The following is a 15,561-nucleotide window of genomic DNA, read 5'->3' as shown; positions in this document are numbered from 1 at the left end:
TCACAGAGACACCTCGACCCCGGTGCAGTCGTTCAACTCCCGTTTCTGTAGTTACATGAATTAGCATCCACAAGCCAGATGCTGAATCGGGACGAAATGGTTGTGCGCTGTGTAGAATATTGTTGTGTTGAGAGTCTGGAGAAATGAGAGCCTTTGAAATGTAACACAATTGATGGGAAACAGATGTTGCATCACAAGTTCATCTGAGTGATTTCACACAGTTGCAAGAGGAGTGATTCAGATTCAGAATATCAGATTAACGACGATATATGATACAAATATAATGTCACAGCTGCCTCTCCACTGTCTGTCTCCCGCTCAGCTGCCCTCTAGTGTCTGACCTCTGACCTCTACTGCCACCACCAGCAGCCAGACCGTTCTCCCCACGTCCATCCGCATTCCCCAGTCTCTCAACCGGCCTCATCCCTTCTCTTTCTTCTCGTCGGTGGCAACGTGAGATTGACCAGAACCACTTCTCATAAATACCGGCGTGAGAACAAAACGCTGCGTGTTGATATTTTATTATTACTTTGCTATTGCAGAGAAAGACAGCAGATTGTGAAGACACAATGCGTTCGTTCCGGAGATGAATTGTTTGTTTATGTACTCTTTGGAAGGAAACTTTAGAGTTTAATCAAACTGGAAATAAGTATGACTATTGTTTTACTTCAGTCGGGTAGTTGCTTCTACTCTGGGTCAGAGCTTTTGTTTTCCCACAGCACACACAATGCTGCGCACAGACTTTTAAGTGTGTGTGTGTGTGTGAACATTTATGCCGAACCTATTGCAGCAACTTCTCATCTTACCCATAAATAATACATTTCTCGGCTACATGTCCTCGGCAGAGCTTCTGGACCGTTTGAGCCAACGCTGAGGCCGATTTGTGCCGATAGAGTCTGAATCCAAACTTTCATAATCCTGCCTGCCACGATGAATCAATTAATTGCAAACAGAAAGTCAGACCCGTTCATGTGTCTGTTCATCATGGCGATCAGTTTTGTGTGTCATATGCGAACATCTGAATGTATCCGTTTGCAAACCACACAACACAGAATAGCGACTCAGACCGGCGCACACAGAGCTGCTATTTGTATCTGCGAGCGCGTCCACTGATTGTTGTTGTGTTTAAGATGCTGGTGTGACCTTGTGTATGTAGATGAGTTACGCTGTTGTTCTTCCCGTGGGGACACTATTATTATTTTACTGGAGATTCTTTCTGGCATTTCCATTTTCCCCCTTTAGTTTTCTCGTCACTGTCAAAGAAATGCTGTTATTATCATTATTGGCTTCTCATGTCGCGTTTGTGTTGCATCCTTCTCCTGCTTTCGAACCTGCTGCGTTTTCATCAATACGGCGTTTAAACTAAACAATCTCAAAGGCCACTTTCTGTCTTCTACTTTTACGTTTCAAGTGTGTTTACCAGCTCTGTAATGTAGCAGCATTATTATGTAGACATGCAAACTACAATTGTGTTTTTTTCTCCAACATTTGCTGCTTTATAGGATTCATAGAATGATGCATGATGGAAATAATCACAAGTGGCATCCCGGTAAAAGTCTGGAGGAGTTACTGCAGTACAGTCTCCTCTCACCGACTCTCAGATCTTTCCATCCAACAGGGATGGCAGTATGACACTCACCTTGGCGTACCCCAGCATGATCATCCTCACCAGCACCACGTTGATGTGGACTCCCAGCGACTCGTCGTGGTAAATCTCGTTCACCTGAGGAGGCAGAGGTTGAACGTCATCAGCCACTGTGTTTATATTATAAGGCATCTGCGTCATTGACTCGTCAGGATTATTCTGGGCTTCTGCTCACCACAGGAAGTGAGCGAAAGAATACAACCCATTCTTTATAAATCACCCCCATGAATGACCGTAATCACAGGTTCCTGCAACCGCTGATTTGTGACTTCCTGAAGCAGCCTGTGCTGCTGCGAGGAGGAGCCAGTAAAGCCAAATTTAGTTAGCATCTAAATAAAAACGGAGCTTTTGTTTTATTTATTTATATATATATATATATATATATATATATATATATATATATATATATATGTATATATATATATATATATATATATATATATATATATATATATATATATATATATATATATATATATATATATATGTAAAGAGCTACAGGCCCAGTCTACACAAACCCACAAAGTCAAGAAGACAGGAGACAAACAGGGTTTAAATCCAAGAGGGAGGTAACAAGCAACAAGTGGACACAATGAGGGCAGCACAGGTGAAGGGAAGACACAACCAGGAACCAGGTACACACACAATCCCGGACAATCACCAGGGCAGGAAGTGCAGGGACACAGAGGACACAAGACTACAAAATAAAACAGGAAACAGAAAACTCCAAATCATGACAGAAACCTGACTCGTGGTTGCACGAGTGGCAACATACAATTAATGTAACAGAAGAAGAAGAATGAAACCAATACAACGCTAGAATGGGGAAAAAAACACAATTGCCTAGTTGCTGGTGTTACGTTGTGTGGCAACCGCCTCGTAACAAAACAACTTTAGTTCAGCGCGGTGAAGACATTTGTTGCACGATCTCCTAGCAAACATTGAGTAGGGCCCATGAACTGTCACAAGCCGTGTCAGTAACTCAATGTGTGCTTTAGTTAGAAACTGTTTGGCAATCAATTTAGTTGTTTTTTGTTGCATGTTTTGGTCTGCCATAAGCAAAATGTATTTGATTTCATATTTTGTTGTAAGGTGCTTTTATTTTGAAAGCGAGAATTAACGCTAAACGGCTAAAAAGAAGTTTGTTACGGTCAATAAGGAATGTACAAGAAACGGTTTTTAGCACTCCCATGAAGAGGATCAAGTTCTGCTGTTGGTTTTTGAGTGATTTAATTTAGTTTTGTAAGGAATGAAGACGTTTAAAAATCATCAGTTAAAGTCCAAGACCATCTGTCAGAGGAGTACGCTACAAGCCGTAAAACATTTCCCCTCTGACGGCCAAAAACCTGCCGTCAAGACTGAAGAGACGGTTTTCTTTACACGTTTGCAACAATACACCGTTCATCGTAGCCAGAAGCCGTAAAAAAGGAAAAAATATGATCTTTCAATGGACCTCATCAAATGTGACAACGGAAAGAAAACCAAATATACGCTTAAAATTGTGATCTTTCATTGAAAACTGTTATTATACATGTTTTAAAAAAATGTTTTATATATATATTCATTGTCAGCAGATCAGTAATTGTTTAGAAACCAAGACTAGCGAGTGCAACATCATTTAAACAGTATGACTCCTGTTCAGTGTGTTATTCCCTTATCTTGCACCACATGGGACTGGATTTGTTTTTGGTTCTTGCGAAAAAGAGAAAAGAGCATCAGCGAGAGTATAAGAGCATGCCAAATGTTAGTTTTTTTATTCCTTGGTGTATCTTTTTTCCTCTGTAAGCTTAGCAGCAACTAACAAACAGATTGATCACAATTGAACCTTCTCAGTGAAATATTTTCCCAAGACAGAACAAAAGTGATTTGATCCATACACTGGTTTAATGACGCCATTAGAAACACTTCAAATGGTTGCAACTCCCTGAAACTGCTATTTTCTTTATATACATATACACACACACACACACACATATATATATATATATATATATATATATATATATATATATATATATATATACGTGGAGACACTAATTCTATTTTTCAAGATTGGTAGGACTTATTAATTGTTGTTTTTTGTAAAATAAATCTTAGATACATTACATGTCATTTCCCGATTGGTGTTGCCACAGTAGCGCCCAACACAGACACCAAATGGAATAAATAAACTAAACACACAAAATGAAATAAAATATAAGAACAGGGATGACAGATATTTATATATATATATATATATATATATATATATATATATATATATATATATATATATATACACACACACACACACAATAGAATAAAAATAACTGCATAAAGGAAATTCAATTAAATTCAATCAAATGTGTGTGCAAAATCTGTAAAATATATATACACAATAAAATTCAAAAAACTGTGCAGTGTGTATTTAAGGACATCAATTGAGTTTAAACACAGTGTGCAAAACGCAAAGTATGTGTAGTGTATATGAAGTGTAAATCAGCATAATTGTGAATGTGTACAGTGAAAATTTGTCCTCAGAGGATCTGGCCAGAGGTGATTTTAATGATGTATGGCATTATAATATATTGCCATATATTACACACAGTTATAATATATAATATTATAAGTGTGTTATACAGCAGGAAAGATGTGCAGAAAGTGTTGCAGTTGTCTCACGATTGTGCTCGTTCCACAGAGACGTCGCATTTATGTATCGTAGCAAAAACACAACAAGGCCAGAGAATGTAAAATGTGGGTTTAGTGTTAATGAGACGCGGGAGGAGTCGGGAACGGCTCTCAGTGACATGATTTTTGAACAGCAGCGAGAACAAATCAATGCGGCAATAGTCAAAAGTTGTTATTAAAATAACGCATCAAAGTAGGCTGGTGATTATGGCATGAAGCGCTCTTGCTCACCCAAAAATAAAAGCAAACCCAATTTAAGCCCAGGGGAAAAAAAGTCAAAGATTCAGTATCAAAGCTCGACAGTGTGTGTGTGTGTGTGTGTCTGTTTGTATTTGTTTTTGTGTATGTGTGTTTGTTTATGTTTGTCTTCAGTGCACTGCCATGTCTGGAGTCATGAAAACAAAGCTGTTTGTGACAGATATAAACCGTAAGGAAATATATGTTGTTAATGGGCATACTGGGCGACTGTGGCTCAGTGGCGAGCGGGGTCGTCCTTTAATCGGTGGATCGGCGGTTCGATCCCCGGATCCGCGAGCCCATGTTGATGTGTCCTGGAGCAAGACACTTAACCCTGAAGCTCCCGTAGCGCCTGCTGTGTATGGCACTTCCTCTTATGAATGGGTGAACAATGTCAAGTAGTGTTAAAGTGCTTTACAAGTACAGCTTCATTATCATTAATCATTGTTAGAATATATTATTATTATTATTATTATTATTATTATTATTATTATTATGTGAGGATAATTGTCACTTAAAATGAGGACCATGGAGGGAAACAAAGGAAACGTGTTCAGCATTCAGACAGACCGATCGGGTGAATTTAATCAGCTGGAGGGATAAAATTTTCCTCCAGGGATCGGCGTCTCTCACTGTGTCGGCGGGTATATGCGCAAAATATTAAAAACACAGATGGATTCTTGGTTCTAAAGACTCCAGTTCGAGTGCATGTCCAGTGACCTGCCTCAAGGTGCAGAGCGCACAAGGAAGACTTTACTTAACGGTGTTATAGACATTCACGCAGAGAGAAATATACAAATGGAGTTCGATCAAACTGTAATGATGGCAAATAATATTTTAAAAAATTACAACGCAAGGAACGATGGGAGAAGGAACTTAAACGCGCCCACAAACACTTGTGTAGGCACAGAAATTACATCTGCACGAATGTGATTGGACGCTAGTATATATATATATATATATATATATATATATATATATATATATATATATATATAAATATATAAATATATATATATATATATATATATATATATATATTTATATATATATATATATATATATATATATATATATATATATATATATATATACACATAATGTGGCAGTGGTGGTAAAGCGTTGATGGAAATAGCTCTTGGCCTCATGCACCGCAAAGCTAATTGTCAATGTATTTAAAATGATCATTTTTTTAATATGTTAATAAGAAATAACAGACTGTTGGACGCAGTCACCCTGGGATCAGCAACCCACCGACACTCCAGCAACGTACAGCACCCCTCCCCCCAACTTGTCCCTGAACCAGGTGAAGATTAAGGTGAGGAAGGCCACAATTCCAGATTGCAGCTCAAGGATGCGTAGACCAGCTGTGCGGCATAGCGTAGCACGTCTTCAACTTGAGCTCGAGGCTGCAGAAAGAACCACGGCTATGGAAGACTTCCTGTGTGGTACCAGTAGCAAAGAACGGCGCGGATCAAGGACTTCAACAGCTTCAGGCCGGTGGCTTTAACATCCCACCTGATGAAGATCCTGGAGAGCCTGGTCCCTGGTGAGCTCATCCCTGGATCCGCTTTAGTTCGCTTACCAGTTTGGAAAAGGCTGAAAGCACTGTGGGAGTCGTGTTTTTCGACTTCCTCAGTGCTTTCAACAGCATCCAGCCTTTGCTTCTGAGGGACAAGCTGGAGCAGACCGGAGTGGACCACCACCTCACTGCCTGGATCCTGGACCTCGTCATCAACCGCCCGCAGCATGTGCGATTACAGGAGAGTCAGTCTGGGTGTCCTGCAGCACGGAGGCTCCGTTCCTCTTCTCGCAATCGTCGGCCTCATTTTCCGTCGATGTAGACATGGAGTACAGGGAACTGAACCATGACCTCCACATCCACTCTGGTAAAAACAAAGAGCTGGTGGTGGACGTCTGCCGGGTTAAACGCTCTCCTCCGGAACCGCTGAGCATGCAGGGACTGGACATTGAGATTGTAAAATCGTACATGTAACTGGCCACACACCTGCACTCCATTAAAAGGGACAGAGCCGAATCTTTCTGCTGAGGAGACTGATGTCTTTTGGAGTGCAGGGAGCACGACTGAAGACCTTCTTTGACTCTGTGGTGGCATCAGCCATCTTTTATGGAGTTGTCTTCTAGAGCAGCAGCATCAAGACAGCTGACAGGAGGAGACTGAACAAGCTAAAGAAGGCCGGCAGCGTGCTGGGGTGTCCACTGGATGCAGTGGAGGAGGCGGGAGACTGGAGGATGATGGAAAAGCCAACAACACCTCCCATCCCATGCAGGACGTGCTGGCAGCTCTGCACAGCTCCGTCAGACACCGACTGATTCATCCCCGGTGTGAATGAGAGGTACCGCAAGTCCTTCCTTCCTGCTGCTGTCAGGCTGCACAACCAACTGAGCTCACACTCACAGTAGACCACACATTAAATTAAATTCAGTTCATTTTGTGTAATCACAATTTACAAATTTGCCTCAAAGGGTTTTACAATCTGTACACATATGACATCCCTGTCCCAGGACCTCACATCAGAAAAAAATAATAACACTTCAACCTGTGCAATATTAATATTAATACATATGTTCCTAATAGGTTATATTTGTATCATGTCTGTGTGTATATATATATATATATATATATATATATATATATATATATATATATATATATATATATATGCACGTTGCCCTCTTTGCTGCTAATCCTGAAATCCTAAAGGAATAGCATATCTAATTTAATTGACCAATCAGAATAGAGTATTAAACAAAGCAGTGTGATGACGCGGGTTTGGTAACCCTGCATGTGTAGTTTAGTATTTAGATGAGTTAAGATGGTGATCTACTATTATCTGGGTGGATTGGAGCCGATGTCTTCAATAGACACGGAAAACAAGAAAAAGAGTAGTTTTAAATTTCAGGAAAAAGTTATTTATCTTTTTTGTCCAAGAGTTAGGTTGAGCAAATTGGCGGCCCTGTAATATGACAATAAAATAACCTTGTAGGTATTAGCAAGCCTTGGGGTAACCAGGGAAACCGTTTTAGTTGCAAAACACATGGAAAAATATAAAAGGTCTTTTTTTTTTCTTATTATTTTTACTATCCCCTACATGTTGTAACTTGCAGAAATGTCAACTGTAAACAAGTACAAGATGGATTGTATTGTGTGTGTGTGTGTGTGTGTGTGTGTGTCCTTGTCTTCATCACTGCTGTTTTGTTGCTAAATGACCGGCCAGACGGGGAGAATACACGGCATCAGTGAACAGATCAGCCTCCGTCTCTGACGCCACTCATCCATATGACGAGAGCTCATCATCAGCCGGGAGCGTTTGGACCGAGGCGACGGGGCGGCGTTTCAGTGGGATTCATCGTCTCTGGGCCAGTGATTTCTCACTGCGTTTATCCGCCTCATCATGCAATATGTCAGTGTTTTCTACACAAGGGTATAGAGGATAATCCAGCAGCTACAATCACGTGCTGAATTGTCCTCAGATTACCACTTTTGGCCTTGTTGTATACAATTACAACACATATGAATCTCCCTCTCTCTCTTTCTCTCCCCACAGGGCTGACCCGCTCACTTACATAGGTCTGTCATGAGCACGCACTCGACGTAAAAGCAAATACTTTACGGTTTCTTTCACACACGCACAGTCCAGTACTCACTTCCTGCTGCATGTGTTCAGCCTCACAGTTTGTGTTTCCATCCACCTCACGTCCACTGGTTCGTAGCTGAAAATGGTCACAATAAATCTCTCTAGAGGGAAGCAGGCCGGGAGATTGATGGGGTCGCCGATCAATTCCACTAACTTCCTCAACTGAAATGTAAAATCTAAAAAACTCACTGTGCTGTCTGTAAACTTATGTTGGAAGTTTTGTCTTTATTCTGAAAGTTTGGATTATCAAGCGGTCTGAATTGATGTATTAATCTGAGCTGATTAACACGTTGAAAAGGCGTTAATGCAAAAATGTATTACATTTGTTAGTTATATATTTTTCATTATTTATCAAATTTATAAAGCATTGTTAAAACATAAACACTCATTCATAAACACTGTTATAAATGTTTTATTCTTGATTAATAAGCTTGACTATTATGCATTTCATGATGGTGTTTTCATACTTTACAAAAAGATGGATTCCCCATTTATAAATGAAGTAATATATATTGCAAACCAATTATTAAGGACTTATAGATGACACACTCATGGTCAACATGTGCTTTATACATGTTTTAATACTGTAATTCAGGATTAATTCAGCTACTTGTCGTTAGTTAAGTATTGTGTGTGATCCCATCGCAAGTGAGGACTATCTATGCTTTACAAAGCATGAATAAATGAATATTAAAAGGCCGGCAGCGCCTCAAAGCTAACAGTCTCAGTTATCTTCTCACCAGAAAAAGGATACCGACACACCACAAAGAGATTAAAAACACATAAATATGATGGTGATGGGGGTGATGCATAGTTTGCTGGCAGTGGCACATACGTATTATTGATTATGCTAGCTGTGACTAGCTCGCTAGCTAGCCAGCTAGCGAGCTCGTCACTAACTAGAGGTCCTGAGAAAGGTACCGGCACTCGCCACCTCAGTTGTAAGTAGACCACCACCTGGCCGGCGCTCTATCTGGTCCGTCATCATTGTGGGACACACGTTTACACGATGGGACCCGGTGTGTCCCACGTTGATGACACGTCACCACCGCGGCCGGGCCAGAGAGAATGCCAGCCAGGTGATGTGCGGCGATGCCTGTCAGTGGCACGAGTATCTCGCTATCACCTGGATTGGTCTCCGTACAACTGAGTTGGTGAGTGCCGGTATCTGTGTCAGGACCTATCGTTAGCTGGCTAGCGAGCTAGTCACAGCTAGCATAATAGATAATGTGTATGTGCCAGCAAACTATAATAATGTATTGCATACTAATGAGTGTTCATGTTGAAACAATGCTTAATAAATTAATGAATTAATAAATTAATGAATTAAGTGGTTACTAATGCTTTACTAATGCTAAATAGTGTGTAGTTATTATAAAGTGTTAACTTCAGTGTTTATTGTAGCTGATATTCAGTAAAATATAATATGAAACACAAAAAGCTGGAAATCTCCATATTTGAGAAGCTGATTTTTCATGGGTTTTTTTGCCATTTTTGTATGAAAAATTGCTTGCTTTTGGTGCTTATTCCATTTTCTAAATAGTTGTCATTTTTCTGTTGATCTACTAATAAATTCCTCCACTAATCATTGCAGCTCTAAATGGATCATGGTTGACCTCTAAAGCTGTAGAAAAAATGTTTTTATCTACTTTTGGTTTGGTGGCTTTCCACCGAGAGGAAATACTAATGCGAAGCATTCAATAATAATTTAGAATATAGTGAGCGTCCAACTCTGTGGCAACGGTTTGCAGCCTGTTCGTGTTTCAACATGGCAACGTTTCTGAGCAAGAATCCACGTCTTTAAAGAAATGGTGTTGAAGGAATTGACTTGCACAAAGCCCAGACCTCAAACCCATCCAACACCTCTGGGATGAACTGGAACGCCGGTCTTATCTACCAACAGCCTTTGGACCTCACTCCTGTGAATGATTGGGAGAAGAAGAAAAAAATCCCCGCAACCAGGTTCCAACATCAGATGGAAAGTCTAAACCCAGAAGGGTGGAGGCAGTTACAGCAGCAGATTCATGGCCGTGGTCTTGGAACAAAACGATGGTAATAAGACCAAAAGCAACAACAGCGCTATAAATTCCACCTTTGTGACGCCTGGAATGTTTGAACACGTTGATTCAACTGGATCGTAATATTTAAGCTTGTAGTGAGTCCTGGTGTTGAACTATACTCCGTTAAAGAGCACAACATATTTAACTGTGATGTATTGAAGTCCAATCCAAATTGCACATGCACAAATTGCACAACAATAAGGTTTTGAACAGATAACTATATAATTCAGTGTAAATGTTGTTGCAGTACCCACAAGTCACCAACATAGGTCCATAAAAGGAATGCCTTACTTTATGTCCCATTAAGAGGACTCATTAATGAAACCTTGCCATGTTCTACTATTTGTAACTAATGTTTCTTTACAGCTTTAGGTTCCAGTGAAGTTTGACTTTGACGATTTCAACCAATTAACCTCACACATGAACACAAATTGTCTATTTTTTCTTCCGATTAGGGTTGTGGAAATTCAGATTATCAGCTTGACAAACTTCAAACTCTCCACCGCCTCTAATAACTTGTCTGTTGACACGCTGATGTTGGTTATTTCCGGTTATATCCCGAGAGAGCCGATTGGGCATTGGGTAACCTCTCATTAGAGTGTTTTCTGGGGAGCGAGTCAGCAGGTAATGGTTTCTATCTGAAGATTTCATGAGAAATGTTATCGATCTCTGACGGCCTGAGAGGGAAAAGCGATGCCACCGACTGATGCGATTGTATTCCTGTGTGTGTCTTTCAATGTGTACGCTGATGACTGAAACCCATCCTCCAGCAGCGGGAACGATCTTGACTCAAGTGGGGGAAATAAAACCAACAAAAAAAATGGTGCAAGAGAACTGAGGGAATTGTGACGAACAAATAAAGGAACTGTGACAAAAACGAAGCCTATAAAAAGCAACATTTACACATCGACGTATTCTTAAATATCGGATCCAGAGCTGGATGTCCTACCAATAAATTCAGGTAATTTTCTTAATTTCAAACAGAATAAAGCTTGCGGTGAACTGAATTGGTTTGCAGGGTACAGCAGAACTGAGCAGATATGCATGGCGTGAGAGAGACGATATTCAGAGGAGAGTTCCCGCACTGGCAGCCTTGATCACGGCTTTCATAAAGACAAATTCTCCCAGAAATCCAGAGGCGTCCGGCAGAAGAAGCTAATGGAGTCTCATGAAAGACAAATGAGGGGACTTGATTCTTATCTCATTTACTGGAGCAGGTTCGGGGACCAAATATAAAGCTGAAGCAAGACTAACCCGATTACATAATGCAGTGTGTCCATGCAAACTACAGGACGTTGATCACGCTGAAGGTACAAACGCAGTCATTAACACAGCACATGAATGTCTCAATCGGTTCTGGTTCACCAGAGAACAGTGGGGATTAGATCAGGAGAGGGTCTTTGTTGACGAGCAACTAGAAATCAAACAGACGGAAAAGGGATAAGCGAGGAGAGGCAGAGAGGAGGCGATAGGCAAGAGGGAATCAGTGGGTGGGGAAGAGAGGAGAGAAAGAGAAGGAAAGAAAAGAAAAGCGAGAGGAGAAGAATGATGAGAGGCGAATAGGAAAATGAGTGGGCGAGAAAGAGAGGAGAGAACAAGAAGAATGACAATCAGGAAGATGGAAGAATGAGAGAGAGGTGAAAGGCAAGGCAAGAAAAAACCTTTATCTGAAAGTAGAGCCAACAGTGGAGATAGAGAGAGAGAGAGAGAGAGAGAGAGAGAGAGAGAGAGAGAGAGAGAGAGAGAGAGAGAGAGAGAGAGAGAGATGATTAGACTTGGTCACTGGGCGCTATTGTTACAGTGTTCAGAGGTCAGAGCAAGAGACGCCTCCAGTCAAAGCCACCCAGTACCTCTGCTGGAAAACACCATGAACAAGCTCATGAGGTCATCACTGGAGCCCACAGCCACACAAGTAGAGAGAGAGGGAAAGAGAGAGAGAGAGGGAAAGCGAGAGAGAAGGAGTGAGACAGGGAGTGAGAGGGAAAGCGAGAGAGAGAGCAAGAGAGAGGGAAAAGGAAAGTGAGAGAGTGAGGGAGTGAGAGGGAAAGCGAGAGAGAGCAAGAGAGTGAGAGAAAGATAATCAGAGAGAGAGAGAATTTGAGAATGAGTGAGAGAGTGAGATCAGCAGAGAGTGAGAAAGAATGACAGAGAGAGAGAGTGAGAGAGATTTTTTTTATTTTTCAAAAAGACGTTTATTGACCGGAAGACACACAAACAAGCATCTCAAACGGTTCAGCCCCAAAAATCAATACATTAATAAATAAACCAAATAAAAACCCTTCCGCATAAAATCATAATTGTCATTTTCAGAACCGGCTGAAAGCCGTCACCATGTCCATACTTTTATTAGGGCTGGGCGGAGTTGAAAAAAATTGACTGATTAATCGCATTATTTTTCTGCCATTATGCGCCAAATTCAAGAATGAAGTAAAAACTAGTGTATTGCAGCTTTTATTTTAAAGTAATGTTATCAGAACAATATACCAGCACTCTGGAGCAACAAGTTAACATACATACAGCGTCTGAACCAGTAAGACCAGACAAGGCCACTATTGGAGAATAAGAAGTTCCACTCTGAACTTCTTTTCTAAAACTCTGCGCACCAGACGTGCAATTATTATACTCGATAAATAAAAACAATCTTGTGTTTTCTTACATTCTCAGAAGAGCACAATGCAGACAAAAAGGGACTAAAGAAGAAAGGACTGCGGAGGAAGAGCGGAGACAACATTACGCAATCAATGCTTCTGAGCATATGCATATTTAAAAGGATTATCTTTCAGCAATGCTGACTGGAAAGGGTTTAAAAGAACATATATATATATATATATATATATATATATATATATATTAGTTGGGTAGCGGTGCTGAGGCTGTGAAGCTGCTACACACTCAGTATCACCCTGATAGAAATGTATGGGAGCACACCATCTCATAAACAGCGGCGCCATCCATTGATGTCGGCAGCTACCCGTTGCGTGCACATGTGTTGGCATGGCTTTAATCACCAACAGGAACTAGCAGCTCACATAGTTCTCCCCATAAAGCACCAAAAACCGCGTGCTGAAAAGCTTTCCCTGTGAAACGTCTCAGTGAAAGCCACCCCGGCGCAGCGAGTGGTCGTGGTCTCGGTGATATTGCTGAATCCTCGTGACCGTGTGAATGGATTGTCCGAGCGCCGACTGAAAGCATCTACGACCTCGACAAGGTGCAATTACTGAATTTAATGGCACGCTCCTTTTGAACGGGGGAGGGAGTCATTTCTCGGTATCTCGGCGTGCACATGGACGCACGGCGCTGTGCCTCTGTGACGCTTCCAGATGGGATGATTCAACACGAGCAGAGGACTCACCCCCGGCTGCTCGTATATATTCAGATCACGGACCGGCCACAATCAGTATGGGATTGTTGAGGCAGATTGGAGGGTTGTGTAACCTCCTCTATATTGTTTCTGGCCTCGGGAAACCGAGCAGAGTGCTTACTTATACTGACTCAGCTCTATGAAGACGTAAGAACGGAAAAACAACTGCACTTCAGTTGCCATTTTTTTAATGTTTTTTTAACCCCAGTGACCCATGTTTGGCGTTTTAAGGGGCGTGCAGGGGGTCTTCGGGAGGAGATTGTGGGTCAACAGTGTGGGATACATAGTTGCTGGACACATCACCTGAAAGCTGGGAACCCTAAAGAAACGTGAGATGCAGCTCAGCATCGTCGGTCTGGTTTTACTAGTCACGAATGAAAAAATGCAGTGGTGTATAGTAACAAGTAGAAATACTTAGTTACTGTACTTAAGTATTTTTTTTGGATATCTGAACTCTACTTTACTGTCTATATTTCTGTTGATTTTTTACATTTACTTCCCTACATTTTATAAAGAGAACTGTCACTTTTACTCCGATACATTTCCCTGCATTTCTTTAGAAAAAAAATGAATCATGAGACCGACATCGGGGACCATGCAGGTTTGGAGGATCACAATATTACGCCTCATCCTCTATTCCAGCGGTCCCAAACCTTTATGCGCTACAGACCGGTTACGTATAAAACAATACTTTCACAGACCGTGTCTCATCTCGGGATAACGGGAGCAGCGACACCCGATGTGTGTTCGTTATGTCCAGTCTACTCTGTGACTTACACCTTTGTGTAACTTCATAATTCTCAAAATTCTGACCCTTCGCTTGATCGTTAACAGTATGTACTTGTACTTTTACTTTCAATACATACATACATTTTATGTCAGAAAAATACTTTTGATACTTAAGTACAGAAAATATGATACTTTCAGACTTTTAGTCAAGTAGTATTCTAATAGTTGACTTTGACGTGAATCATTTTCCAGTAAGGTATCTTTACTTTTACTCACGTATGGCTTTTGAGGACTTTATACAGCACTGAAAAAATGAAGCTGATTGAAATGTTTAGGGTTGAGAGTGTAAAAAAGTTTAGACAATTTTAAAGGTCCATTCTCATGCTCTCTTATGCGTTATAAGTTGTTTCGGACATTTTATGAAGATGCCACTTATTACACAGAGCTGATGTCAATTTTAAAATGTTTTGTTTGCTTTAGAATAGTTTTTTTTTTTAAAACGTCTTAAATTGCAAATGGTTTGCAAACTCAAGCTAAATCCAGATTAACTCTTTAACCACAAGGGATATTTGAATCATTTCCAAAGGTAAAATATACAGAAAGCCCCTGTGTGATTAGTTAAGACATGTAAATAGCAGTACATGTGTTACTGGTGTATTGATGATAGAACACAGGAAAATGTATATATTTAAAAAAAAGAGTCTGCTTCATGTTTGACTCTAACAGACCATAATGTACTAAATGAACATCGTGCTGTACTGAAGAAGACTTGAAACTAGAGATTGAGACAAACTCATGTTTACAATGTTTACTGAGGGAATACATCAAGAGAGAAGTAGAGTCACTTATATAGACTTCTATACAACCAGAGGAGTCGCCCCCTGGTGGTCAGGAGAGAGAATGCAGCTTCAACACATGAAGCAGAGACTTCTATACAACCAGAGGAGTCGCCCCCTGGTGGTCAGAGAGAGAATGCAGCTTTAACACATGAAGCATAGACTTCTATACAACTAGAGGAGTCGCCCCCTGGTGGTCAGGAGAGAGAATGCAGCTTTAACACATGGAGCATAGATTTCTATGCAACCAGAGGAGTCGCCCCCTGGTGGTCAGGAGAGAGAATGCAGCTTTAACACATGAAGCATAGACTTCTATACAACCAGAGGAGTCGCCCCCTGGTGGTCAGGAAAGAGAATGCAGCTTTAA

At 40.8% G+C, this 15,561-nt stretch overlaps 1 protein-coding gene across 2 annotated transcripts in view; it reads right to left on the bottom strand.

The window, feature by feature from the left end:
• The window catches only part of adamts3 (ADAM metallopeptidase with thrombospondin type 1 motif, 3), a 150,945-nt gene that overhangs the window by 63,329 nt on the left and 72,055 nt on the right, over positions 1-15,561 (bottom strand). For both annotated transcript variants that reach the window (XM_068605151.1, XM_068605150.1), the window contains one exon: positions 1,640-1,723. In XM_068605151.1, the coding sequence (XP_068461252.1) occupies positions 1,640-1,723 (84 nt within the window). The remainder of the gene's footprint in view (positions 1-1,639; positions 1,724-15,561) is intronic.

Source organism: Clinocottus analis, unplaced genomic scaffold (genome assembly GCF_023055335.1).
Source record: "Clinocottus analis isolate CAN_PGR_092001 unplaced genomic scaffold, fCliAna1.0.p SCAF_7, whole genome shotgun sequence".
Lineage (NCBI taxonomy): Eukaryota > Metazoa > Chordata > Actinopteri > Perciformes > Cottidae > Clinocottus > Clinocottus analis.
The sequence above is the reverse complement of the archived record's forward strand: the minus strand, read 5'-3'. Positions and strand labels throughout refer to the sequence as shown.